The sequence below is a fragment of the Acomys russatus genome, chromosome 19 (assembly GCF_903995435.1).
Source record: "Acomys russatus chromosome 19, mAcoRus1.1, whole genome shotgun sequence".
Classification (NCBI taxonomy): Eukaryota; Metazoa; Chordata; class Mammalia; order Rodentia; family Muridae; genus Acomys; species Acomys russatus.
The window spans coordinates 32,134,333-32,160,821 of NC_067155.1; the positions used below are offsets into that span (position 1 = coordinate 32,134,333).

The 26,489-nt window shown below is 47.8% G+C and overlaps 1 protein-coding gene across 1 annotated transcript in view; it reads right to left on the reverse strand.

The window, feature by feature from the left end:
* Window positions 1–26,489, reverse strand: part of Trrap (transformation/transcription domain associated protein) — a 103,414-nt gene that overhangs the window by 37,427 nt on the left and 39,498 nt on the right. Inside the window, exons 24-47 of the mRNA XM_051162974.1 lie at window positions 26,029–26,246; window positions 25,733–25,930; window positions 24,766–25,026; window positions 24,195–24,356; window positions 22,887–22,983; window positions 22,151–22,272; window positions 21,743–21,913; window positions 20,219–20,287; window positions 17,585–17,638; window positions 17,430–17,450; window positions 15,800–15,919; window positions 14,313–14,432; window positions 13,241–13,405; window positions 12,978–13,159; window positions 12,242–12,440; window positions 11,762–11,890; window positions 11,162–11,428; window positions 9,971–10,177; window positions 9,487–9,645; window positions 9,258–9,386; window positions 7,731–7,841; window positions 6,284–6,430; window positions 4,870–5,083; window positions 199–324 (exon numbers count right to left, since the gene is read on the reverse strand). Of these exons, the coding sequence (XP_051018931.1) occupies window positions 199–324; window positions 4,870–5,083; window positions 6,284–6,430; window positions 7,731–7,841; window positions 9,258–9,386; window positions 9,487–9,645; window positions 9,971–10,177; window positions 11,162–11,428; window positions 11,762–11,890; window positions 12,242–12,440; window positions 12,978–13,159; window positions 13,241–13,405; window positions 14,313–14,432; window positions 15,800–15,919; window positions 17,430–17,450; window positions 17,585–17,638; window positions 20,219–20,287; window positions 21,743–21,913; window positions 22,151–22,272; window positions 22,887–22,983; window positions 24,195–24,356; window positions 24,766–25,026; window positions 25,733–25,930; window positions 26,029–26,246 (3,648 nt within the window). The remainder of the gene's footprint in view (window positions 1–198; window positions 325–4,869; window positions 5,084–6,283; window positions 6,431–7,730; window positions 7,842–9,257; window positions 9,387–9,486; window positions 9,646–9,970; window positions 10,178–11,161; window positions 11,429–11,761; window positions 11,891–12,241; window positions 12,441–12,977; window positions 13,160–13,240; window positions 13,406–14,312; window positions 14,433–15,799; window positions 15,920–17,429; window positions 17,451–17,584; window positions 17,639–20,218; window positions 20,288–21,742; window positions 21,914–22,150; window positions 22,273–22,886; window positions 22,984–24,194; window positions 24,357–24,765; window positions 25,027–25,732; window positions 25,931–26,028; window positions 26,247–26,489) is intronic.

Here is a 26,489-nt window from a genome sequence, read left to right on the forward strand (position 1 = left end):
GCCAGCGCACAGGCAACTCGCTTCAAACCATGTCTACACCGCGGCTGAGCAAAAGGCTCAAGAGAATTCTTTTTGCATAAGTGATGGACCAGCACATCAGCCTGAAGGGGCCCCCCCAGCCTCTCCCTAGACAGCTGTCCAGTGAGCAGGGAGCACAGCCCACGTGCACCACTTCTGGGAAACCGCATAGGCGCTCACCGAAGAGCTGGGAGGGGTTCGCATTGGTAGCCTTCTCGTAGTTCGTGAGTCCCTCATAGATGACCTTCCCCACGGCTGCGTAGAGGCACTCCAGCTCCTCATACTTGGAGGCCACGCTTGACGTGCCTGAAACAGCAGTGGGGCAGGGAGCAGGGGTTAGGCTTTTAGGCAGCACAGCCGCAGAGAGCAAGCTCTAGCTCTGGTGTGTGCAGCACAGTGTCCTTCCTTCCACCACAGGACAGTCTGCGAATGATCTGGGAGTGACTGTTTCCCAGCGTTAAGGACAACTCTTATCCTGACAGCTCTAAGTGTGCTTAATCAGAACATGAGCAATTGCAATGTTTGTTATGGTACTTTAACCTAACCTCCTTTAAATACTTGAAGAAAAAGAGAATCATGAATTTCCAAAGAGACACAAGTAATGCACTACCATTAAGTTTTCAAGTCAAAAGAGAGACAGAGAGACTGGTCTTGGTGGCACATGCCTTTATTCCCAGCATTCAGGAGGCGTGAGCAGGCTGATCTTTGAGAGCTCAAGACCAGCCTGACCCACGTATAAGACTGTTGGGGGGATGATCTGATGTATTTTGATGCTAATTAATAAACAGCCATCTCACCTGGGCAGGGCAGAGGAGAAAGAGGTGTGGCTAAGATACCTGGGCTTAGAGAGACAGGAGAGAGAGGAGAGAGAGGAGAAAGAGGAATGGGGGAGGGGGAGGGGGGAGGAAGGAGAAAGAAGACAAGGAGAGGGTCCCGAGAGGAGAAAGAAGAAGGCCACCATGGGTTAGATGGAAGAGAAACGTGTGACAGACATGGATGGAGATTCCGCCCAGATGAAGAACATTAGCAAGTATTTGAGATTATGGATGGGAGGTAGCTTGACAGAAGTTATTAGAAGCAGAAGGCATGGGATTGAGACAGGGATCCCATACCTGCCCCACTATGGGAAGTAGTTTAGAGGATTAATGTCTGCCCTGCCCCGGGTTAACTAAGGCTATTTTAAAATATAACCAGTGTCAGTGTCTTAATTGATTGCTAGCTGGGCATACTGAACATATATATATAATTAAAAACAATAAGTGGTGCCCAACATGGGGCCCAGGTATCCACACTCTTAAAAGCCATATTTTATCATAGTCTGAAAGGGGTTAATAGCTCCCAGAGAGCGACCATGAGCCAGAGAAAAGATGGCCACAGACATGTGGCCAGTTGGAGATGCAGAACTAGGAGGCTGGCAGTCTTATAAACTGGCCTAGGAAATAGAATTAACACCCTAAAATAATAATAAAATTAAAACTACTATGGTCCCTTTCCAAGGCACCTGCATCTTTTTTGGCTTTGTTTTGGAGTTTATGAATTTGTTTGCAACGGGCTTAGTCACAGTCACACTTCTCCTTACCCTCTCTAAAAGAGTTCAGGGAGAAAGGCAGAGAGCCGAGAAATGTGAGACTAAGTTACTAGCAACCATAAAGGGGAAAGGAACTGAACTCTTTATAGAGTTGCTAATGCCTGGGATTCAAAGCTCCTTAGCTACAAGGTGTTTATCAGGGCTTTCTGGAAAAAGTCCACCAGAAAGATAGAACAAAAACTAAATTCCAAGGAATGGAGGACAGGATTTCACTAACTGAAGCCGAAATTGGCACAAATGGCCCAAGGCTTAGACTCTTCTTGTTTCCTTGCTTGATTTTTTGCTGAGATTCCTAAAGATTTTGACTAAATTGAGATGAAATACTTAAACAAGGTGGTAATGACACCAGCCCTTAATCCCAACACAATAGAGACAAAAGCCAGGAACTCCTGAGTTCCAACCTGGCCTCCACAGCTTGACCCCCAGCTGATAAATTACTTAAGATTTAAACTGACAAAATTTTTGACACATTCTTTTAACAATGAATTATATGTGCTTATTGATCTAAAAGATAAATACACATCAATCTGAGGTTTATGTATATATTTAAAAAAAAAAAAAAAAGGCAATAAAAATACATTTAAAAAGGCCAGCCAATCTCCTTAAAAGTAAAACTTCCGGGAGAGATATGGTGCCAAAGGGTCAATCAGCCTAAGAAATGTGTTTTCTTGGTCAAAGTAAAGACTAAGGTTGAACAGGTAGACGGACCAGGTGCCACAGAGCCTAGAGAAGGACATTTAGAACTATACAATCTTGTTTTGATTTTAATATGACGATAATTGTATGTTCATTGTTAATGGTGATGTTATATTTTGTCTTTAAAAGAGGTCAAAATGAAACAGACCTAGATAAAAACGAGTCTGCTACCTTAAGTGAGTCTACGTTTATACCAATTCAAACTACAGAACAAGCAGTTAATTTATCTTGCTAATTCCACTACCTGGAAATAGCTCTGAGACTGGCTGAGACATGTGCATCCTGCACCCCTAATACACTCATAGTTTTAGAACCGTATAATACTTGTGAGAAATTATATGCTTTCAGAATAAAAAAACAGAACACTGACGCTGGATCAGACCTGACAGGATTCATTCCTCCAGCATGCTGAGACGCTGACATCCTGCATCCTTCATGTTACAGCCCAAGTGTTTCGGTTCTGGTTCCTCATCAGAACAGGACAGCTTCAAAGAAGGCTCCTGATCCCAATTGGTCCAGCATTTCACTGTCCCACACAGGACTAATATTAAGCCTGAAATTTCTCAACATTTAGAGACTGGACCACAAATACTGTTCCCAGCTTGTTTAACCATTTTTTTAAAAAAAAAGTTTGGGCCCCCTACAGGTATTCCCCACCCCAAATCAGCTTGAGGAAACTTTAAGAGAAAGATGCCCCACTTCTTAAGGGGGTTGGGTAGGTTTTTGGTTGCTTTCTCGGGCTATAGATATATATTGTCATTAAAAGGCATAGAGATAGGGATTATAAAGAAAGAAAGGCGAGTATAGAGATATGTAGGGATGATAGGACAAAAAGTAGATTATTGAATCTACTTCTCAACTTAAGGCCTTAATTGTTACTCACAAATAAAGTTAATTTTAATTCATTGATACAGAATTTCGTATATTGATACAAAATAAGTTTAATTTTGATACATTGAAACAGAATTCAAATTTAATATTATTTTTCACACATTGTATTTCTACTCTGAGGTATTGCACACATACAATTCAACTAATACGTGGTTTACTTCCAATGCTCTGATGGTGTTATCGTAGGCTATTTAGGATGATTAAGTAATACAAGTCAATTGTCGACCAATTCATAGTCATGTCAAGTATAAGGACTTACATGCTGGGTTTAACAGATATGATTGTATAGATGGATATAGTTAGGTAAGGTCTTCAAAACCTTCAAAAACCTCAGAGACCTACAGAATATGACATTTAAAAATGGTTTTTATTGTTTTAAGGATTTTTTTTTGACAATAAGACAGGTTAATTCCTGGTAGCACTCAGCCTAGCACAAAGAAGATGATGAGCATTGAAGAACCTCCATGTGGAGATGGCTTCAAGTGTGGCAAAACAGCCACTGGACAAAAATGTCCTCGTTTCTTCCACAAAGTTCTGCCTAAAATGGGCAAACATGGATGCAGGCAGAGTTAACAGCCAGACTCTGCCAAGACAGGGTAAGCAAGTCCTCAATGGTCCCTGCTTCACAAAAATGCCTGTCAGATATACTAGGCCAGAAGGCTGAAGATGGTGCTCCAGCGTTAGAGTTTTGGGTGACTGTTCAGGCAGCAAACTGTCGGTCATTTTTTCATTTTGGAAGCTGCTAATCTGCACTTCCCTTTTACTCTGGTAGTTAAATTTATTCCTTCTCAAGTCTCTGATGGGGTTGAAGACCAGATAGTTTTAAAATGAAACTTAGTTGTTTAGGAGTTAAGATACTTTTAGGTCTAAATAAATCTTTTTAGGTTGATAGATATAATCTTTGATAGATGCTGATTAGACATTATGTGTGTTAGCCTTACCTATTGGTTTTTATAGTTTTTTTATAATTATACTTAATGTATATATATTTTTAATGGCCTTTTTTTATTTAGACAGAAAAGGGAAATTGTTGGGGGATGGTCTGATGTATTTTGATGCTAATTAATAAACAGCCATCCCACCTGGGCAGGGCAGAGGAGAAAGAGGTGTGGCTAAGATACCTGGGCTTAGAGAGACAGGAGAGAGAGGAGAGAGAGGAATTCGGGAGAGAAGAGGAAGAAGGAGAAAGAAGATAAGGAGAAGGTCCCGAGAGGAGAAAGAAGAAGGCCACCATGGGTTAGATGGAAGAGAAACGTGTGACAGACATGGATGGTGATTCCGCCCAGATGAAGAATATTAGCAAGTATTTGGGATTATGGATGGGAGGTAGCTTGACAGAAGTTATTAGAAGCAGAAGGCACGGGATTGAGACAGGGATCCCATACCTGCCCCACTATGGGAAGTAGTTTAGAGGATTAATGTCTGCCCTGCCCCGGGTTAACTAAGGCTATTTTAAAATATAGCCAGTGTCAGTGTCTTAATTGATTGTTAGCTGGGCATACTGATAATACTAATAATACATATAATTAACAAAACAAAATAAAAAAGTAGTGTTGGAAGTAAAACGAAATGGGACAACATGTACACTAACTGCTACAGGAAGAGTACTCTCAGGGAACAGTCCCCAGGGCCCCTCCGTCCCTGCAAAGGAGGGGCAAGGGGGACGGGCCACTTACTTGGCTCTGTAGGGAAAATGCTCATCAGGCGAGAGAGGAGACTATGGACAGCTCGCAGCACCTTGGTGTTTCCACACGTCATACAGGCTGCGATGCCCCGCTGCAGCGGCTTGAAGCTACTGAGGATGGCCGGCGACTGCAGCACAGTTAGCAGGAAGTTCAGCACTTCCAATCCTGTGCAGATATTCCCATAATTCACCTGGTTAGGCTGCTCCTGGGAAGGGAAAACAGGCCACTCTCAGGTAAAGTAAGTGGAGACGCAAGGCCAGAGAGTTCTGAAACCAGATGCCAACGAGTATTTGGAACTAGGTGAAAAGCCACTGAAGAATGAACACAGTACAGCTGGCACAGCAGGTGGCTACCACACACAGTAGGACTTTTATAAGACTGCATCCTCTAGAGTATTACTAAAAGTTGGACCAAGATGGAAAGTTATTATAATGCAAGATGCTTCTCTTGGCTACTTACTTATAATACAAAAATCCATACCAAGAGAAATGCTTTTCAAATTGCATCATTTAATCAATGTACTAAATGATGGTGTCATTAAAAATAAAAACTGTTTGTAGGAAACACGGGCACGGCTTCCAGAAACTTCCAGTCCTGTGGTTTACATGCATGATGTATACAGCTGTGAGGTCAGGTCCCGGCAGTTACTCGGGAGCACAGCAGCAATGGTGTCTGGGATGTGAGCTGTTACAGCCAGCCATCTGACAGGAAAGCTAGTCACTATTTCAAAGGGGCAGTGAGGAAATCGGACAACCAGTTTGGTTTGCAGCACGAGCCCCCACATAGCCCTCGTAACCTTCTTTTAACCTCTGACAGCCGTGTTGACTCTTTTTGCAGTCCCAATCAGTCAACATCTACACTAGGCTTCCTGAAGGCCAAGAGTGAAAGCTTTCAAAGTCCATCAACAACCAGACAGGGGGAGCCTGAGGTGGCAACTGGAGGCCAGGCCTTTGCTGCCATCAGAAAACCCAAAGATAGAGGTCTTCAGGGAAACAAGACAGTCACAACCAGGAATGGCACCAAGTGCACGCCACCTGCCTGTGCTGAGTGTCCTGCAGGGCTGAGTAATGGTCCACTGAAGAAATTCTTTACAAATCCTATCTTACCGTATCAGTCAATCGGAGCAGTTTATACCATGCCAGCTAAGGTAAAACATGCACTTTCCAGAAAGAAGAAATGCATCTGAAATAGGGAAGACACTGCTGCTCTAGTCTAAGCTCTCTGGGTTGACGGAGAACTGAGGTTCAAAGTCACGTTCAGCAAGCCGGAAGTTAAAGTGAAGAGGCCGCGGAGTGGGCACAAGTGAGCAAAGCTTGAGGTTTAGATTCAGGCCCGGAAGAGAGGTACACTCCTGTGTCCACACCAGAGGCAGGGGACAGCATGAACTAACACCCTGCACACCTACCACAGTCATCAGCAGCTTGTCAAACCACTGCAGTTTGAGCTCAGACTTGCACCACATATCTGGCCGCAGAGCGGTCTTGAGAAGATTCACACAGCGGCGGGAGAGCACCTCCCCGGGTGACCCTGCGGTGTTGGTGTTGTCGTTTACCTAGAAAAATGCCAACCAGCTGGTCACTGAACACCAGTTTACAGGTACAGAAGAACAGAGGCATTTCCCCAATGTCCCCGCACACCTGCACATCCCAGCACTCTGCCTCCCGTGCATCCTCCCCCACACCCGCGTCTCTTGCGGGTTCCTTCTCCCTGCGCTTCTCTTCACCTACACGCTCCCCTGCAGCAGGTGCCTGCAGTAGCTGAGAGCAGGGCCTGTACTCCCCAACAGGGAAACCCGCCTCCCAAGTCATCCCCCCAAACACACATACACACAGCAAAGAAACAAGGGATCTTCTTGTTGGAAGACTCAGAGGATTCTTCAAAATACTTCGTGATCTTCAGCATTTCACAAAACACAGTATTTTGTTTGATAGCTTTAAGGATTGAAGAACCCACACCCAAAATAAAATGAAAAATTGATTCCCCTCCCCCAGATTTATTTGTTTTATGTGCCTGGGTGTTTTGCCTGCATGTGTGCTGATCTACCACGTACATGCCTGCTGCCTCCCAAGGCCAGAGGAGGGGGTTGAGCCTTCTGGGACTGGAGCTACAGAGGGTGTGAGCACAATGTAGGTGCTGGGACTCAAACCCAGGTCCCACGGTGTAGACAGTGTTCTTAATTGTTGAGGCATCTCTGCAGCACCACCCTTGCCCCTCCACACACACAATGTTTCCTTAAAAAAACTTTTTTTTCATTAATTTTGTGTTTTGGAAAACAAAAATGACAGGTTTTAGAAATAGATTCCCAGCAACTCTATGAGAACATAAATATTAATGATTTGTGAGCCCAAGCTACAAGCAGTGCTACAAATAAATGCAGGCTGCACAGATCCCTGCAGGCTGGGCAACTCACTGCCATGAGCTATGCTGGGCTGGGACGGCAGGTGGTAAGGGTACTTCCCGCCATGCCTGACAACCTGAGCTCCCATTGCAGTAAGAGAACTGATTCCCACAAGCTGTCCTGTGACTTCTATGTAACATATTAAGTAGATGTTAAATTTCCCACCAAGTCATGGCATTGTTTCATTAACACTGAAAGGAGAAACTAAGAGGCAGACATGCCTATCAATAAAAAGACAGAGGCAGCCAAGTGCAGTGGCCACACCTGTAACTCAGAAGGTTCAAGTAGGACTGCAAATTAGAGGCCAGACCAAGCTACACACCATGTTCCAGAAAACATAAGCCAGGCATACTATCAGAGCAATCGGGCATCGAAGTAGGAGGCCTGTTCTCGGCCCGGTCACAGACACCATGCTCCAGGGTCACTGGGCAGCAGCTGTGATGCATCCCCGTACCTGGCAGGCCACTCGGATGAGGAAGTTCACCACGGTGTCCGTGTGCTGCTTCTCAATGGGCTTGGCAAGAAGAGAGTCGGCTCCCGGCAGTGACTGGCTCCTCCCAAACACCTACAAAAGGACTGTCCTTTAGAGTGGGAAGGGACTCCACAGCAAGTTGATCCCAGGGGGTGCTGACTCATCCTGCCAGCTGATAAGTGCTGGCAGCCCCCAGGTTACAGGCAGGAAAGGTTGCAGGGGCAGGAGAGCCCTCCTTGTGAAGCATACAGAGCTGGCAGGGGGCACATGACTTAATGCACAAACTGGCAGTGAGGAATGATGGCTCATGGGACAGATAACCAGAGGGAATGTGGCAGTGAAAAGATGGGTGAGCCTGAGAAGAAGCCAATGGCAAGGGGGAAAAAACTGACGTTGGTAGAAATGCAAGAGCCAAGTAACAAAGTGGAGGGGAGGCTTGGAGCTTCTGCACTGCAGGAAGAGCTGTGTAAGGCACAGAGAAGGAGACGTGTGCCACCAGCAGGCCTCTGTCAAGGACCAGCAAGGCACTCTGACTTCACTTTTAACTTTAAATGATCTAAACATCCATTCATGACATAGTTATAAAAGCAGTGCAGAGATCCCACATGCCTCTAAGGCAGAAAAGGAAGGATTCTGGATCCTGCTTTGTGAAGGCATTATCAGCAGTGACAGAGATGGAAGCAGCCACAAAAGGAGGAAGGGGCTACAGATACTAATTGGTGATGTGCGTGATGGATGCTGGTGGGGAGAAAGATGCGGACAAGGCAGAGATGGGTCCAGGTTTCCACTTGGTGCCCTGAGCAGCTGTGGAGACCAGCAAGAGTTGGGCAAGAATCTAGAAGTGGTGTCAGCCAAGCCAGTGCCAACAAGCCCAATGCCAAGCAAGAAGAGAGCTCAAGGTTCCCAGAGCTAGCACCAAGCTATGAGTGAGGAGCCAACGCCCAAGACCCTCTAGGTGAGGTATCTTTTAAAAAACCAATAAAGTAGACACACATTCTCAATCTTTTTAGTTAAGAGAGTGTTTTTGTTTGTCTGTTTCCTTTCTTTAAAAGGAAATGGGTTTGCTATGAATGGGCCCCAGGGCCTTACACGTACTGGGCAAGCTCTCTCCTGCCAGCCACACCCCAGCCCCTCACTGGGGCATTCTAGGCAGGTGCTCTACTGCTGAGCTGACCGTAGCCTCTCACTACTAGAGTCTAAGCAGGAACCCCATCGCCAGGCCATAGTCTTGGCTTCTCACTGGTGGAACCCAGGCTGTTGTGCCACACCCCAGCTTCTTCTTGTGGCCTTTTCTGCAAATAACCAACAGACCCCTGATGGTCCTAAGCCAGAGAAGAGGAATGACGGAAATGGAAAACACCTCCAGTGGGTGCTGTGCCCTGGAGCCATTCCCAGTCACCAGCTAACTCTTGGGCAGTTGGCTCAAGAACGCTCCAAATGCATGGATCACATGACATGCAGAGTCCCAGGAGGCGAGCAGGCACAGAGAAGGGAAGCACAGGTTCTTACTGCACTGATGGCTCCAGTGGCTGCCCTGAAGCGTTTCACATCCTGCGCAGAGTCTACAGACAGACCTCTCTTAATGGACACGGAGTTGACGCCCTCTCCACCAGAATTTGGGTCCATGTCAGAATCCGGCTTGAAAAGCACATATACACACCATGTTTCAGTGACTGAGTCCCAGGGGAAGCCTAAGGAGCCCGAGGAGAGAGAGCGCGAGCAGAGGTGACAGTCCTACCTGCTGGTCCTTGATCCTCTGCAGCTCCCACTTGATGACAACTTCCGAGAGGTCCACAGCCAGCCTCCGCTGCTCAATGGTGACACTGGGTGTGAAGCCCAGCCTCTGCATGGCACTGACCATGTGCTGTACCAAGTGGTGCCGCACCGGGTAGTACACCTGCAGGCACGGCCAACATCACACTAGCTTTTACTAAAGGTCAGTGGCTACCCTTGTTATAGAAAGAGTAGGGGCTCGAGGGCAGCATCTGAGACTGCAACACACACACACACACACACACACACACACACACACACACACACACCCCACACCCCCCCCCACACACACCCCCCCCACACACACACACACACACCACACACACACACACACACACACACACCACACACACACACACACACACCCCACACACACACACACCCCACACACACACACACACCCCACACACACGTGCGCGCGCGCACTCGGCTGCTGTTGCTTTACATACCTTAAAGTGCTGCACGATGAGGTGAAGAATATGGACCAGCTGTGGGACCGTGTGCCCCTCCTCCACGATGATCTTCCTGGTCCAGTGCGTCAGCATCTGGTGTCCGTCCTCCATTCGGGCTGGCACTGCTGGGGTCAAAATGGCCATTGCTTGTCTTACAATCGCTCGGGCTTCCATGGCATGAGCCTTGAGAAGACTGTGGAAAACCTAGAAGAAGAAATGCCAGTTTCAGGAGATCTGATGCCCTTTTTCGTTCCCTGTCACACATGTAAAACATGTGTGTATGTATGTCAATGCATGCACACACACAGCACACATGTGTACATATGCATATATACATGTACCATGCACACCGAACTCTCATGTTTTTAAGTTTTTTCATAGGAAGGTCAGAATTAGAAGCCTGCCACACAAACCTGCTGACCTGGGTTTAACCCCTGGAACCCACACAGATAAAAAGGAATCACCTCTGGCATGTGAGCATTCCCACAAACATCCCTCTCCCCCTCTCCCCAACACACACACAACAAGGTACAATAAACTGTTCCCAAGAATTAGAAAGGCAAACGCACTGAGTGGGGGTGCCTAGGGAAGACCGGGAGAAAGGCTGGAAAGGAAGCCAGGACAGAGCAGCAACGAGGGAGGAGTAATCACCACAGGTGGAGTGTACACTCTAGCCATCAAGTTTGGCTTTACCATCCTCTCAAGATTTTTACTAAGAAAAACACTGACACAGATGCTCAGATAACTGCACTCTGCAAGGACGCTACCTTGGTTATAAACACACTAGTGATGCTCCAGCAGACCATCCTACCACCCTGCAAATCCACAGTACTTTCTTCTCTCAGGCTGAGAATCTGACCCAGCCCAATACTGGCTTCAACTTCAGGGGCTGAAGCAGGGGCATCACTGCAAGTCCCAGGACAGCCTGGGCTAGAGTAAGAGCCTATCTCATGAGCTCTCTGGTCACCATCCACAGTCTCTGTCAACCTCATTACTTTTCTCTACAATTTTGAGAGTCCAATAGTGATTGCTTCTTTAGTTTCTGTAAAGCAGGAATGAGCCCCCACACATACTTTTCTAGTGACTTTGAGGAAAGATGAGAGAGCAGATGAGGTTGTCCAGAGAGCAAGGAGTACCCTTGGGGGAACAGGTAAGAACACGGGAGAAGGAGGGAGCCCTAGGAGGCACCTGGAGGACGATTTTCTTATGTATGGCAAACTTGGCAATGATGTGCGCCAGCAGCAGGTGTCCACTGTACTTGCACGCAGGATCCACACAAGCCTTGGAGAGCAGACAGGGCCATGCGAAGGTCATCAGACGGCGCAGCTTGCTGTTGCGGTTCTTGTTGTTGTCATGGATGTGGTGGGGGGCATGCTCGACCAGCAATGTGGCATACTGCAGGAGGTAGATCCGCAGGGAATCCAGCATGTCTGCTTGTTTCTCAGGGTCCAGGACCTGAAAGGAACACGAACTCACTTTGGATTTTCATTATCACGTAAGTCTGACCCTTAAAAACATGCTTTTGGGAGCTGAGGAGACGGCTCGGTGGATAAAGACCACCCCAAGCTACCAAGGCTTACAACCTGGGTTTAATTCCCATAAACCACACAGATACACACAAACACAGACACACACAAAGACACAGACACACACACACACAGACACAGACACACACAAACCGTGGGGGAGCCCAAAGGAAAGTCTTATTTCTACAAACCCAGACCACAAGCATACACATTCACCCATCTGAAAGGGCTCGCCATGTAGAAGTGCTTCTGGGGACACCACCTTGGTTATGAACACACTGGTGATGCTCTCTGGGTTGTCCCCTTCTGGATTCGGTGGCCCTAGGAGCTGTTCTCCCTCCCCCTTCTCAAAGCTGTACAAGAAGGCAGGATTCAGGATGTGCTGCAGAACCTGGGGAAAGATCACACATGTGGGGAGTAAGGCAGAAATGTAAGGCCTTTTCACATCCTACACCATCAAGGTCGGACTTGACCAAGAGAGCAACTGCTCATCTTCACTTCCAGCCAAATGGCAACTGCCAGAGGCAGCCAAAAACTTCAGGAAGAGAGCTCCAACCTCAGCCTGGCTTTCTGCCCTCCCTTACACTGGTTCACAGCGTGATCTGCCCTGTGTTAAGACCACTCACGGTCAGGCCCGCTGCATAAGCATCCACAGAGATGCGGCTCATCAGGATTAGAACTCAGGTTCCCTAGGAAACGGCCCCAGCACCCACTGCCACCTCCTGCTAACAACAGGACTCACCTTTGCTTTCAGTTCATCTCCAAAGTTGGGGTCATTAAACTCTACAAAGCGGAAAAAGAGTGCACGCTTTTGAGCGATGCTGTAATTTTTGGGGATCTCTTCTTCCATGTACTCTTTCAAGAAGGTCATGTTACACAGGAAGCGACCGGTGAAGGCGCGGAGTAGCTGGAACAGCAGCTCTATGTCGCCATAGTTCCTTCTGAAGGGCCAGAACGAGGGAGAGGTTGGTTAGCTTAAGGCAGATTGTTTAACAATAGAAAATCCAGACTTGTTCCTTCTTTCTTTCTTTTTCCATTTTTATCTGTGTATTCACATGTGTGATTTTGCATATGTGTGGGAGGCCCAAGGCTGATGTCTGGAATCATCTTAAGTTGCTCTTTCACTTTATTGATGGAGAGAAGTCTCTCTTAATCAAACACAAAACTCACTGATAAGGGATAGTTTTGCTAGCCAGCTTTCCCTGGGGAACCCCATCTCTGCCTTCTAAGGCTGAAATTACAGGCCGACTGCTACACCCTCCTGCCATTTCTGTGGGTTTCTGGGGATCCTAACTCAGGTCTTCATGGGTGCAAAGCATCGAATCACCTCCTCAGACCCCTGACTCATTTTGAAGACCTGAGTTACCATCCACCCTCTATAACAAATCTGACCACAAATATCCAAGGACCTGAAAATTAGGCACATGAGGAACAAGCCCACAATCTAGGTTTTACACGGATGAAGCCAATGCACCCACTTGCAATAGTTCAGCAGACAGAAGGCCAGAAGCTTGGGCTCCTTCCAGTTGGTGGCGGCCATGTTCTCTTTGCGGTGTCTTTCTTGAAAGGTCTCGCTTACCCACACCCGCCTCAGCTGGCTCACCAAAGAGTGCTGATTGGCCAGCCAGGCGTCGTCATTTTTAACTATGATGCTTATGATCTGTAAGAAAAGAGGCATGCATCAGGGACCTGCAGCTCAGCCTGACCACAGGGGTTTTGGGTTCTAATGAAGATGTGCTACCTTGATGGCCTGGAACTGGAGGTCCAGGCGCATGTTGCTGGTGCTGGGTGAGCCGGGGCGGACCGCTGTCTGTGCACCACCGGGAAGTAGCAGGGTGATGAACCTGTTGGGGTTTGCTGCCAACACATCCCTCAGAGGTCTGGCGTCTTTGTGTTTTAAGAAACTCTGAAAGCAAAAGAATGAAGAAGGCTGCTTGGATCAGATCAAACTCGCAAAGATGGGAAGACACAATTCCTAAGATTCCTGGTCATTTCTTAAGGGTGGCAAACAAGCAAAATCAACAACAAATAAAAAACAAAATGGCAACCACCTAAAAAAGCTGTAGCTGCCTGGGAATGGTGGCGCTTGCCTTTCATCCCAGCACTCGGGAGGCAGAGAGCAGCTAGTCCCAGGCCAGCCAGGGTTCCACAGAGAACTCCTCCTCCAAAAAGTTAAAAAATAAAGATGCCAGGCTGGAAAGATGGCTCAGCAGCTAAAAGCAATGCTGCTCTTCCAGAGGTCCTGAGTTTAAATCCTAGCACCCACAAGGGTGGCTCACAACTACAATCCCATGAGATCCAAGGCCCTCTTCTAGTGTGCAGATGTACATGCAGACAAAACTCCCATACACATAAAAACGCACATCAATAAATCTTTCAGGACCAACAAGTCAACTCAGTGGGTAAAGATGCTGCCAGTGAGCCCAAAGTCCTGAGTTAGATTCCTGCGACCCACGTGGTGGATGGAGATAGCCAATTCCTGAAAGCTGCCTTCTGACCTCTACACATGCACTGTGGCACATGCACACCCGCACACACAAACAAGTATAGTATGAAAAAAATGAAAAAAATTTTTTGCTTGTGAATTTATAATCCTAATTGTATTCATCTGCTATATCCACCAAAATGCTCCCAGCTAACTCTTGGGCTGTAGCTTTGCCAAACATGACCAAACAGCAATGACGTTCCTGACCTGCAGACCTCTGAGAAACAGGAGCCAGGACACTCAGTGGTGAAGCGTGGGTTTGTCCCAGGCCGAGCACACTGGCTGGCAGCGCCTGGCAAGGGCCCACTACAGTCACACAGGCTCCTACCATGAACATCCGGCTCCACTGGGGGTCGTTCAGCGTTGCCTCCATCATGAACAGCTCCACTGTCTGCGAGGGATGGCGCGTGAGGAACTTGATAAGAGGCTCTCGGAATGGACTGCCAGCCTACAAAACATTAGGCAGAGATGCAGCCCACACCATCCTTCTCAAAGGCCTGCCAGCTGCCACCAGGATACCAGGGCAACCTCCTCCACCTGCTCCATAGTCAAGTATTAATACCAACATCCTTATACTGTCAGATGTTCTCATTTAAAGCGTTTTAACAAAGTGAACCAGGCACAGCGGAACACTCCTGTGGGGCCAGCGTTTGGGAGGCGAAATGCAGAAGATGGCTACATGTTTAAGACCAGCCTGGGATGCTTAGCAAGATCTACAGGCTGCCCTCTGACTTCCACAGTGCACTGTTAGCATGTGTGTGCTCACACAACACACAAACAGGCAAGGGGGGAAAGTGATGCTTTCCAGTAATTGTTTTGTTTCGTTTTGGTAAAGATCCCATGTTGACCACAATGCCATTTGCATGCTACTCTCAGCCTTAATCAGAGAAGCTTCTCTTGGTAATTAACAACAGTAGATGTAGAGACTTAGGCTGCTACAGATGCTGAAGAATAAGACTATGAGAGGGCTCAGTCCTAACTAGGACATTTCCACCACCCTCTCTGTTGAAAGAAGGAACGAGAAAAAGAACCTAAAAGCCACAAACAGGGAGATGGATGTGGCATGGTCAATGAAGGGATCTCCCAGCAGCCACGGCTGCCTGCACTAAGCCTGGGCCTGTCACCGCCAGTCAGGGATGCAGCTGTAGCTGGTGGAGGCCCCACCCCTCTCTGATGGATTCTGGGAGAAGTGGATGTCTGAAATGACTGGTGAGCCTAAGAGGCTCCACTGGGTCATTATATGCCTATGGTCGTTAGATTGTTCCTAGTAAAACTCATTGGGTCACAAAACAACACACACAGACACATACACACACACAAAACGCACACACAGAAAAGGGACTATAGGTATGAGGAAGGATTGACAGATGCGGGTGAAATTAATCATAATGCACTGCACATGCATGTATGAAGTTGTCAAATACTAACAAAGATAAACTAAAGAAAAAAACTAAATAGGCAAACACCAAAACTAGATAACATAGTTTTCGGCAGCATGGCCACTGGTGTGTTTGCCCATGCTCTAGTGGAAACATTCCCAAGTTCAAACAGGAAGATGTTAACAAGTTTAGGAAAGTGGCCCTGGTCAAATTTAATGAGTCACAAAACAACACACACACAGACACACACACACAGACAGACAGACACACACACACACACACACACACACACACGAAAACTGGAGGAGACAGGATGGGATACATATCATCAGAATGTACTATATAGGTGTATAAAATTGTCAAGTGAACACATTTTAAAAATATCCCAAGCAATAGATGGAAGGCACATCAGAATTAACCCTTAGTCTGGCCATACCTCAATCAGCATGGCACGCTCTGTCTTCATTACAACCTCCAACAAAGGTTTGACTAGAGTTTGAGGTGCAGCTGGGATCAGATGGAAAAGGTTTATAATTGCCGAGCAAATCTTCATTTCCTGGTAAAGAGAACCAGAAGCCGTAAATAGGTCAATGAGCTTTGTGAATGGGGAGTAATCACTACAGACCTCACTACTGCCTAGCTACATTCACAAGGTTGGCCACCGAAGCAGAGTTAACACGGAAAAGCCACTTACCGGACTTACTGCACAATTCTATCTTGTCCTGAGGAAACTCTCTGCTCTTACCCTTCATTCATCAGTCTCTGGGGGACAGGGCTCAGTGTGCCTGACGTGTTTACTATGCCCTCTGGACCCTGTGTCACCTACGCTAGCCTTCTCCATACAGGCAGCGACCATCAGTCACACCTGAGGTGAGAGTGAGGCCAGTGCATCACGTGAATGTCTAAGACATCAAGTTCTGAGAGGACAGAATCTTTCTGCCCTCAAAAAAAAAGTTCACATACCAGTGTGAGCAATGACTGGGAACGGTGCTAAGAAGGTGTCAGCCAGGCTGGAGGTAAAGCTGACATGGCTGTGTTGGGTCCTGTTAGTGTGGGGACACCTGAGCATGGCACTGTGCTTGGTGCTGGGCGGCTCCAGTAAAAGGGTCATCCCAACACCCCGTTCTCTGGTCAGTCTTCTGCTGCTGCTAAGGGGCCTCTCTCCCTGGCTCCTGGGAAAGAAGAGCCCAGAGGTGCTACCCTCCACCGTGTGTGAACTGTGTCTGTGGCTCTGGAGGTAAAATGGGGATGACAGACACTGGCCAGCAGGAGCCTGACCCCAGGATGAGACGGTGCTCAAACACCAAAGCAGGAACTCAGCTGTCAGCCAACAAACTGCTCAGAATCACCTCACCCAGCTTCACATTTAAGTCTTTACAGAGAGCACAATGGTAATTTATGCTACAGATTCTTTTTCAAAGCAGAAATAGTGAAAACAGTCTCCTTTGTTTTCTGTAAGGAGTGCCGGAAAATGTCATCATCCCCATTTTACAGAGGGAGACCTCCGCTCGGCTGTCCAAAGACACGGTGCTCTACCTGCATCAGTCAGTGTGTGCGGGCATTATTCATGAGAACACAAGGGGTAGAGGAGTGTGTGTGTGCGCGTGCGCACACACGTGCAGGGCAGACAGGCTCTATCTAGGTTGAGGGGATTGGTGAGTCAGTGTGACAGAGGATGCAATCACTCCCAGCTTGTAGCAGGCATGGCTATCCTGGGTGGACTTCTTTCTCAGGACACTGCCGGAGGCTTGCGCTTATCATGAATGCTAGGCCAGGGGAGTCGGTTCAGCCTTAGCTAGCACTGAGAGACTGCAATTCTCACACACAGGAAACACAAGAACTTAGGATCTGGCTTAGACGTCCCAATAGAGAAGAACATGCTTGGCATCCCGACAGGTCACAGCAATGATACTACGACAGCTCCGCCACAGACAAGACAGTACAGGTCACCGCACTCAAGGGCACAAGGCACTCTGTCCACTACAGAATCACAACACAGCTAACGAAGTCACAGCAAAACCAAATGCGACAACGACCCCGTCCGGCAGCTGCACTGCAGTTCTCACCTCTACCCCTTCCATGGCAGGCTGAACCAAAACAAAAGTCACAGCGTGAAAAAACGGGCAACCAAACGGTACGGAGAAAAGAAAGACAAAGGAAAAAAATCAAAAGTGTTCTTCACATTGCAAGCCATAAGTGACTTCGAGAAGGTTGCTCTCACCTCAAACTGACAGAATGGAGACAAGGAGCACCTCCCGCACTCTGAAATGCTCTCCTGAGGATGGGGAGGAAAATCGTCTTTGTCTATTGACGTCATTGACAGAGAAACTTCCCACACACTCCAACACAGGCAAGGTTATTGGGGTTAACAAGACAGGACAGGCACGAAATCAGAAAGCACACGGTAGTTAGACACTCTGCAGCAGAAAGCACGCCTTCCACGCTCACATGTCAACGGCCCTCGTACGGGGTCTAACAGACTGGGCTTCTTTCCTAGGTCAAATGTTCAAATCAGTTTCACAATTCTTGTGCAAGGAGAGAAACGGTAAGACTTTGTTGAACGCAAAACGCGCTTCGAAAAGACTTCTTCTCAGAGTGAATAATTCACAATTTTATGTCAAGTGCTGAAATGGTTTTTAAAACAAGGACAAAACTCTTCTCCAGTTAGTCAGGAGAGGGCCAGATGGAACAGCCTCACTCACTAGGCATGTGCAAGCCCCCCAACCCATGAAGAGCACTTGGCTGTTAGTGCAACGACCCCCACCCCAGCCAGTGGTACCTATCAGTGTCTCAACTGAGGGACTGCCCACATCAGCCTGGCCTGTGGGCGTATCTGTGGGGATTGCTTTGATTAACTGATGAAGGCAGGCCCAGCTCAGGGTGGGTGGTAGCATTTCTAGGCACAAGTCTGGGAAAGAGGCAGCAAGCAGTGTTCCTCCGCAGTTTCTGGGTTTCTGCTTCAAGTCCCTGCCAACTGCCCTCGGTGATGCTCTGTAGCCTGTAAACTAAATAACTCTTTCCTCTCTGACCTGCTTTAGTTCAAAGTGTCTTATCACAGCAACAGAGACAACTAGAATGTCCCCAGAGTACCTTACGCTATGTGGTTAAGCAGTCTCTGCACAACCAGCATTGTGCAGTGTGTACAGGTGTCACACACAATTCTGTATAAGCTCTCATCATCAAAAAGAAAAGGCTGCCCAGACATGGAGTCTGCCCAAAGCTCAATGCCCAGAGAAATCAAATTACAGAGGAGTCTGTGTTTCTCTTTCAATTAACTACTTAGTATGCATTCAAATATGGGGTCTCAACTAAGAGCTCAAGAGCTGAGCAGTGGCCTTGGCCCTGGGTGAAAATGATAAAGTCAGGCTACCCGCTCTGCTATGAAACCCAATGTCGTGGCCTGAACTTCAGACGTGGCCATCAAAGCAGAGCCTGCTCTGCCCTGTTGTTCAGTGGGGCACTCACCGCACAAGGACAATGTCTCGTGCTTGGGGACACACCTGCACTCACGCCTTCTCAACCCACACCTCCAAATCACATTCTATAAAAGCTCACAGTATTGTTTTAATTTAATAGAAGTCATTTACTTACACTAGATTTCTGGCTTTTGTTGTTCTTAAAACACTTTTCTTAGTACATTGATTTACTGGATGCAGGCACGTGGCAGAGCACACTGGGGGGTGTGAGAGGACAACTTCCAGGCCATTAGTCCTCTCTTTCCATTATGTGGGTACCAGGGACTGAATGCAGCCACTGAAAGGCTGAACCATCTCATAGGCCCTCTAATTGTTTAAGAGTTCATTTAAATGTTTATTCTCGATTCTCGAACCAACTGTGTGTTTTAAAGACCTATTTTATTTTTTCAAGGTGTGTGTGGGCATCTAAGAGAGGAGATGGGAGAACAGGCAGAGGGCTGGCTGCCCTCTAACATACAAGTGAGAAACCTTCCAACGGGCCTTACAAGAAAGAGGTTTAAAGTCCTTGTTGACATCTGCTTAGCTGGCACTTTAGAAGCAGAAGAAACAGGACACAGAAACAAAACACCTTGAAGACAGGATGTCCAAAACAAATGACACAGTAAAGCCAGAAAAGGATTCCAAGTTGGAATGGGGCAAAGCATCCAACAGGGAGGCACAAGGGGCAAGAGGCACGCTATGTGGGGTTCCTGAAGGGGGTCGCCACTATAAAAGGTCCCACCAGGTATCAAACTTACAGAAAACATTGTAAAAATTAGCATGTGCGATTTTAGAGTCAAACAGCAAGAAGCTTGCATTTTTAAAGAGACAAGAGGCTTTAAGGACAGACATCAGATACTTCAGGAGACTGAAGTTATATTCGGTTCCCCTAAAAAACGATGTAAAGTTGCTGCATATGCCAGCCATTTAATTTTTAATAAACAACAGAGGTGCGAGGAGGAGACTGTCCCTCGGCCACAGCAATGCTGGTATTTATGGGATGCTTTTTAAAGTCCCAACAAATCTCTTGGTTTTACTGGGCGCTTGTAATTGGTTAGACACGAAAGTGGTTACCAAGCACTGAGTGAAGAAAAGCTGTGAGACGGAAGGGAGCACCACCACGTAAACACCACCACAAAAGATACGCCGCTTAAAAAAAAAAAAAGACTAGTAAGATGGAAACACATCACATACTTCTGGAATGCTATCAACAGAAAAGTCACATTAAGGTGAGCAAAAGGGAGCTTGTAAGGAAACATAAAGAGGACTGGTCAGCCATTAGGAGCAATAAAGCACACGGCACATAAACTGTGATCTCTGCTACCGGCGTGCACCACAGTTGGCTGTCAGTAGCCGCTGTGCAGCACGGGCACCCTCCCAGAACCAAGCTAGTCACTCACGTTTCCGTCACTCCTCTGGCCGCCTTTGTGGGTAATGACCACCACTTCCATCCACTTGCGCAGATGTTGCTGTTGAAAAAGGAAAAAACAACAATACATCCTCAGACATAACTCCATGAGAAACACTGCCCTTCGGCAGACAGAAATCTGCAATCATTTGGTTTCCCTTGTACGTGATGGGACCAGCGTTCCTATTACAGTAAAACTGTCCAATCATCCAGCAAGCGATGAGTGGCAGGTGTGGTATCTGGTGTTATGAACAAAAAGGCCAGGCTTCAGCAGGAGGCAACACAATTTTATTATCCTTTTTTTGAGACAGGGTTTCTCTGTGTAGCCTTGGCTGCCCTGGACTCGCTTTGTAGACCAGGCTGGCCTTGAACTCACAGAGATCCACCTGCCTCTGCCTCCCAAGTGCTGGGATGAAAGGCGTGCATCACAGAGCCTGGCTCACAGTTTCATTTTTAATAAACACCTGAAGTACGAGGCAGCACAGCTCCAGGCCCAGAATCTTCCTTTCCAGTTACCATCACTGTTCTCTGGCTACTGTGGCAGAAACAGGAAGGTGAACAGAGACTCCATCTGGGCCAGGCGCTTCCGGGCCAGAGAGGAAACCAAGTGAACCCCAAGGTGCATGCTATGCATAAGACAAAGCGCATTTATGAGGAGTGGCGAGTGGCAGATGGGATGAAGCGCTCTTGCAGAAACTGGGATGTCTAAGAAGGGACTGGAAGGAGAAGGGCCCAGTGTGCTCTCGGAAGAAGAGCCCAGCTCCTGTGCCTGAAGGGAACCGAGAGGAGAGGGCTAGGGCTGGGGAGAGCAACACTGATTCCTTTTGCTCCGTGTGGGAGGGGTCATGAAGCCCAGTACCACGCAGAAGCCTCTCACCAACCACAGGGAGCGACGGTGTGCTAACAGGCCAAGCATGCAGACAAGGACTGCTGTGTTCCTTTGAAACAAGTCACATGCCCTGTAATAAAGGCATAAGATCCGGAAGGGCACACAGGCTGCCTTCAGGAAGGGGGACCAGGGACGGGAAGGAAACTAACTACTTTTGCACCTTTTACAATTTGTTGTTGTTGTTTTATTGTATGTAGCCCAGGCTGGCCTGCAACTCCATGTATAGACCAGGCTGGCCTCAAGCTCACAGCAATCTACCTGCCTCTGTCTCCCAAGAGTAGGGAGTAAATAAAGGAGTGCACCAACAAGGAGTGCACCCAGCCACCTTTTACATTTATTGTTATTTTGTTTTATTTGTTTGTTTTCTTTTTTGTTGTTTTTGTTTTTGTTTTTTCGAGACAGGGTTTCTCTGTGTAGCCTCAGCTGTCCTGGACTCACTTTGTAGTCCAGGCTGGCCTTGAACTCACAGAGATCTGCCGGCCTCTGCCTCCCAAGTGCTGGGATTAAAGGCGTGCACCACCACGCCTGGCCACCTCTTGCATTTAAACGGTATAAATGTTGTTTATTTCTAAAGCCCTCTCATTTGTTCATTGCATTACGGAGTAAGTTTAAACCCACTTAGCTTACCATCATCTGATCGCAAAACTTGTCATTGAAGGAATTTGGGAAGAGGCGAGTAACGGAGGTCAGCCGATTCACGACATTCAGGGTCAAGCTCCGGTAATCTCCCAGCATCATCAGCAAAGGCCGCATGTGCGTATGAATCTGATCTACTTCTATGGTGGCACCTTCCAAAAACTAGTGAGAAGGGCGAGTTACCCAGAGAAGCAGGCAGCAGACAAAGCAACAGCTCACAATCAACTCCACTGTCAGCCTGCCTGGGGAAGGCATTTGACTTCAGGGTTCCCAGAAAGTGCTGTTGAGTTTGGAGCTCAGCCTGACAGAGTTTCAAGACTCGGTAGGACACAGACAGCGTCCCTGCAGGTCTGTGAGTCCTGACCAGACAAGCCCAAGGATCCCAGGTGCAGGGCTCACCTTCCTCATGCAGGCTTCTCCAGCCTCCTGCAGCTCACTGTTGGTGGAGTTGAGGGCTTTGAAGAGAGCAGCAATGATTTTCTCCCTGGACTGAGGTAGGTAATTGCAGGCAGCGAGGGCATCTTTGGAGAGAAAAAGGAGTACAGTTTTTACTATTCCCCAGAGAAACACCATAGTAATTTTCTTCTTTAAAGGATCCTTTTCCAATCACAAACCACTAAGCTGCCCTCCTGTTAGCTGCCTCAAGAAAGACAAAAAGAGCACACACCTTTAACCCCAGCACTCTCTGAGTTCAAGACCAGCCTGATCAACAGAGCCAGTCCTAAGACAGACGGAGCTACACAGAGAATCCTTGTTTCAAAAAACTAAAATAAATAAGGGGGAGCCTCTGAATCTGAGACAGGACTCCTCTGTAGGCCAGGCTGGCCTCGAACTCACAGAGACCCGCCTGCCTCTGCCTCCCAGAGTGCTGGGATTAAAGGCGTGCGCCACCATGTCAGGCTATGGCAGTTCTCTGAAACCAGAGCATCTGATTGAAGAAGTGTACAGCATGAAGACCAAACTACTTAAATCCTACCAGTGCCAGTACAACTTGACAACCAAGACAGTTTCTGAGTCTACCTTTAAAAGACCATTCAAAACTAGACATTTTAGACTAACTAGCACGAAGGCCCACCACCTCCTTTGTATGACCATCCTGTGCTCTACGGCTGGATTCACACTGGCATGTACTTACTTAATGCTGCGATCCGTAAAGGCACAAGCGAGGGAAGGCTTTTATAGCAGGGCAGCTTGGTCAGAGCCGAATCCTCAGCCTCACACAAATTCAGGAGCTGGGGAGAGAAAAAAAAATGAAGGTTTAAGTATATCCCACTTCTCCTGGGGGAACAGAAAGATTACACGTTCCACACCACATCTGTTTGTCACAAACAGTGCAACAAAATTAATCCAGCAACTCAACTCAAAGCCTAAAGAACGCCAACCATCAACTGAGCCCCTGCTTCCTCATCCTAAAGTGAAGCTCAGTTAAAGCCTTAGGGGTGAAGTAAACCCAAGATTTTACCCGACTCGCTGTGATAGCAAGTTTTCTGACAATCCCATACTAGCCAGTGTGCTCTGCTCTGTTCAGAGCTTCCCCCGGGATGAACGGGCAGACAGGCCACATCCCACGTAGTCCTGTGACGATTAGTTTTAATTATCAACTTGGACGGAGTCTCAGTGGGGCACAGTCTAGATCAGGCAGGCTGTGTGTATGTCTTTGGGGCATCGCTTGACTGTGTTAATTAATGTGAGAAGCTGCCTCAACGAGTCAGCACCATTCTCGGGGTGCTTGCTTCTCTCTGTTCTAACCTCCTGCCCTGACCCCCTTGCAGTGACAAATGACAGCCTGGATCTGTGAGCAGAAACCCTTTTCCCCTTACGCTATCTTTTTGCCAGTGTTACTTTAATCACAACAACACTACAGGAAAGGATAACAAGGGACACTGATGGCCACCGGGAGGCACCAGCCACAAGTGCACACAGTGGCACACAGGCACCTGTATGTCCAGCTCCTAAAACACCACACGCTTTTCTGCTAACACTTCCCCTCCTCCCTACTCACAGCTTGGAAATCTAGGGCAAGCTTTTAAGCTTTATCATTTCTTTTAAAGATTTACTTATTTCTACTTTTCCACATGTATGTGTTTTTGCCTGGTGCCTGAGGAGACTAATACAGAGCTGTATCATCCCCTGAAGGTAGAGTTACAGACACTTGTGAGCTGCCATGTGGCATGCATGCACATATACACAACAGCAAGTACATAAAATCTATTTAAAAGCACACTGGAATATAACCTGCAGGTGCTAAACCAGAGCAAGGCAACACTGCGTTGCTAACTCTGGGTCCCACGTCTCCTTGGATCCCAGGAGGGGCATGCCTGCTCCAAGTGCCGTGCCAGGCAACAGCTGGTTATCTCTGCAGCTGCCCAAGCCTGTTCCAAAAGCTGCCTGACCTCAAGCACACTCTAGCAGCCATCAACACCCACACCCTCACACACTATACCTCTGTGTAGAACACCTTGTGCTCCACCACATTGAGATCCATTGTGAAGAGCCGAGGCTGCAGCGTGGTACAGAACGTGTTGCCCTCCATCAGACCGATCTGTGCATTGGCAGGCTGGTGACGCAGCAGGTGCTTCTTCGGTGGGACCATGTCCTGAAGGACCTGGAAAAAAACAAGGAGGGGTGCTACCCATCAGATGACCCACAAAAAGCAATGACCTCACCATATTCCACAGGAGCCAAATTGAAAAATGTGACATGAAGTCATTACAGAGGCCTAAGCTTTCATTAGGAGGAGGACATATCACATGTTAGGACGCCCTGTAGACCATATCAGATACACTTAGCTCCTAGCACTTCAAAGTGACCTCACAAACCACCACCACAAAAGTCCAACTCGCCGATACACACCCAGGAGACCAGCCTTCGTTCTAGTTTTGTGAACAGCTGTGGACACGCACTGCTATCGGTACAGTGAAGGCTGCCCTTCTGACACAGACTCGTGAATTGAGTAGTACTGGTACCTCAGATTTGAAGCGCACGGAGCCCGGCTGTCCATTTCAGAATCTTACCTCTTTGTGTGGCTCCATAATCACTGTCACACTTTTTCCGGTGACCTGGGCCAAGACCTGCAGCGAATGCATGGCTTGCTTTCTCACAGTCGAGTTTGGAGAGGTGACTTCACGAACCAAATCATGGGTCACGTGGTGAAAAGACTTCTCCTGAGCCACCACAATCTCTTCAGCTCGCTCCTCATCTTTCAGGGGTGTCGCACACCTCATCAGGAGCTGTTCCAGGGTGGTCTTCGCCATGGCGACTGCCCCATTAGAAACCTAGTGGTTGGGGGAAGCCTTAGAAGAAATGCAGGTTGTTGACACCCACCAGCCTCCCAAGTCTCTGTATGTTCAGGGAGGCGGGAGCTCGTGGCTACCGTGCCAGCTTCAAGGAGAAAGACTACTACACAGCATCCATTCGGCACAGTAAGGTATTTCCTGTTTGCTCTTCAGAAAAGGTCATCTAGACATGACCTTAGCATTAACCAGAGACCCTGGTAAGCCCACCAGATTCTACCAGGATGAGTCAGAGCTGCACATGGGTTCATAAATAATGACAAGCCTGGGGCTGGCCACACGGCTCAGAGGGCAAAGGATCTGCTGCCCATGCTGACCGCTCCCACGTGGTACAGAGCTAACTCCCACACGCTGACCTCTGCCCTCCACACTTATGGCAGGTCCCAATCCAAGAAAGTAGGTAAGCAAAAACTAAGAAACAAGAAAAACAATGTCACGCTTGCAGGGACCTCTGCAGTTCCCAGAAAGCAGCACTCCCTTCAGAGCCACTCTGAACCAAGGTAACAGGGAAGGCACCTGGAGATAACATGTGGGGTTAGGAGCTGTCCCTGTATTAAAGATGCTACCCCGGAAAGCAAGTATCAAAGCTCCTTAGCTGGGAAGAGTGTGTGAGACCAAGAGCTCTGCAGGCTGATCAGCGCTTCACAAGCAGTGTCATTATTGAGTCTCAGGGCCACCCATGACCTACCTCTCCAGTCAGGTCCATCATAACAAAGAGCAGAGCTTTGAGGAAAGTCTGCTGGTTCTGGAGAACCCATGTGAGTGGAAGCCGCTCCATGAGAAACTTGATGGACACCACGCCCCCCAGCTTTGCGTACCAGGCCTGCTCGTAGCAGCAGGCACACAGGCGCTCCACAATGTAGGAGAAGAGGGGCAGCTGGCACGCCTGCAGAGACACAAGCCAAGGATAAGGCAGTGCTACCCTTCTGGGGCCACCAGCTTCTAGACCAAGAAAGACCCTTCCAATCGTCCAGATGGCCTCACCCTCTCCTTTGAGCCCAAGATGATGCTTGCCACATCAAATATCACAGCTAGGGCCACCTCCCCGATTTTGCACAGTTCCTTTTCTTCATAAGCCATACAGATAGCTATTGCATCAATAAGGACCAAGGGATCCATCCCTTTGGACCCGTTTTCTTCACTGTGGAACATGGCTGTGCTGGGCTGGCTGCCCACCTGGTAGCAAGGTAGCAAGAAAGGACCTGGAAAGAAAGGGAGCAGGCACACAAAACCGTGTTCATTCGAGGGGACACACATGACCTCCAACTACAAATCTGCTTAATTTTCCCCTGGGGTTAATAACTCAGAAGCCAGCACTAATATTCTAATTAGAGTTTACTATTCTCTCCATGTATAGATTGTACGTGCCCATGTCTATGGCATGGTCCATGGACCTCGGCACACGTGCAGAGGTGAGAGGACAAATTGTAAGAGTTGGTTCTTTC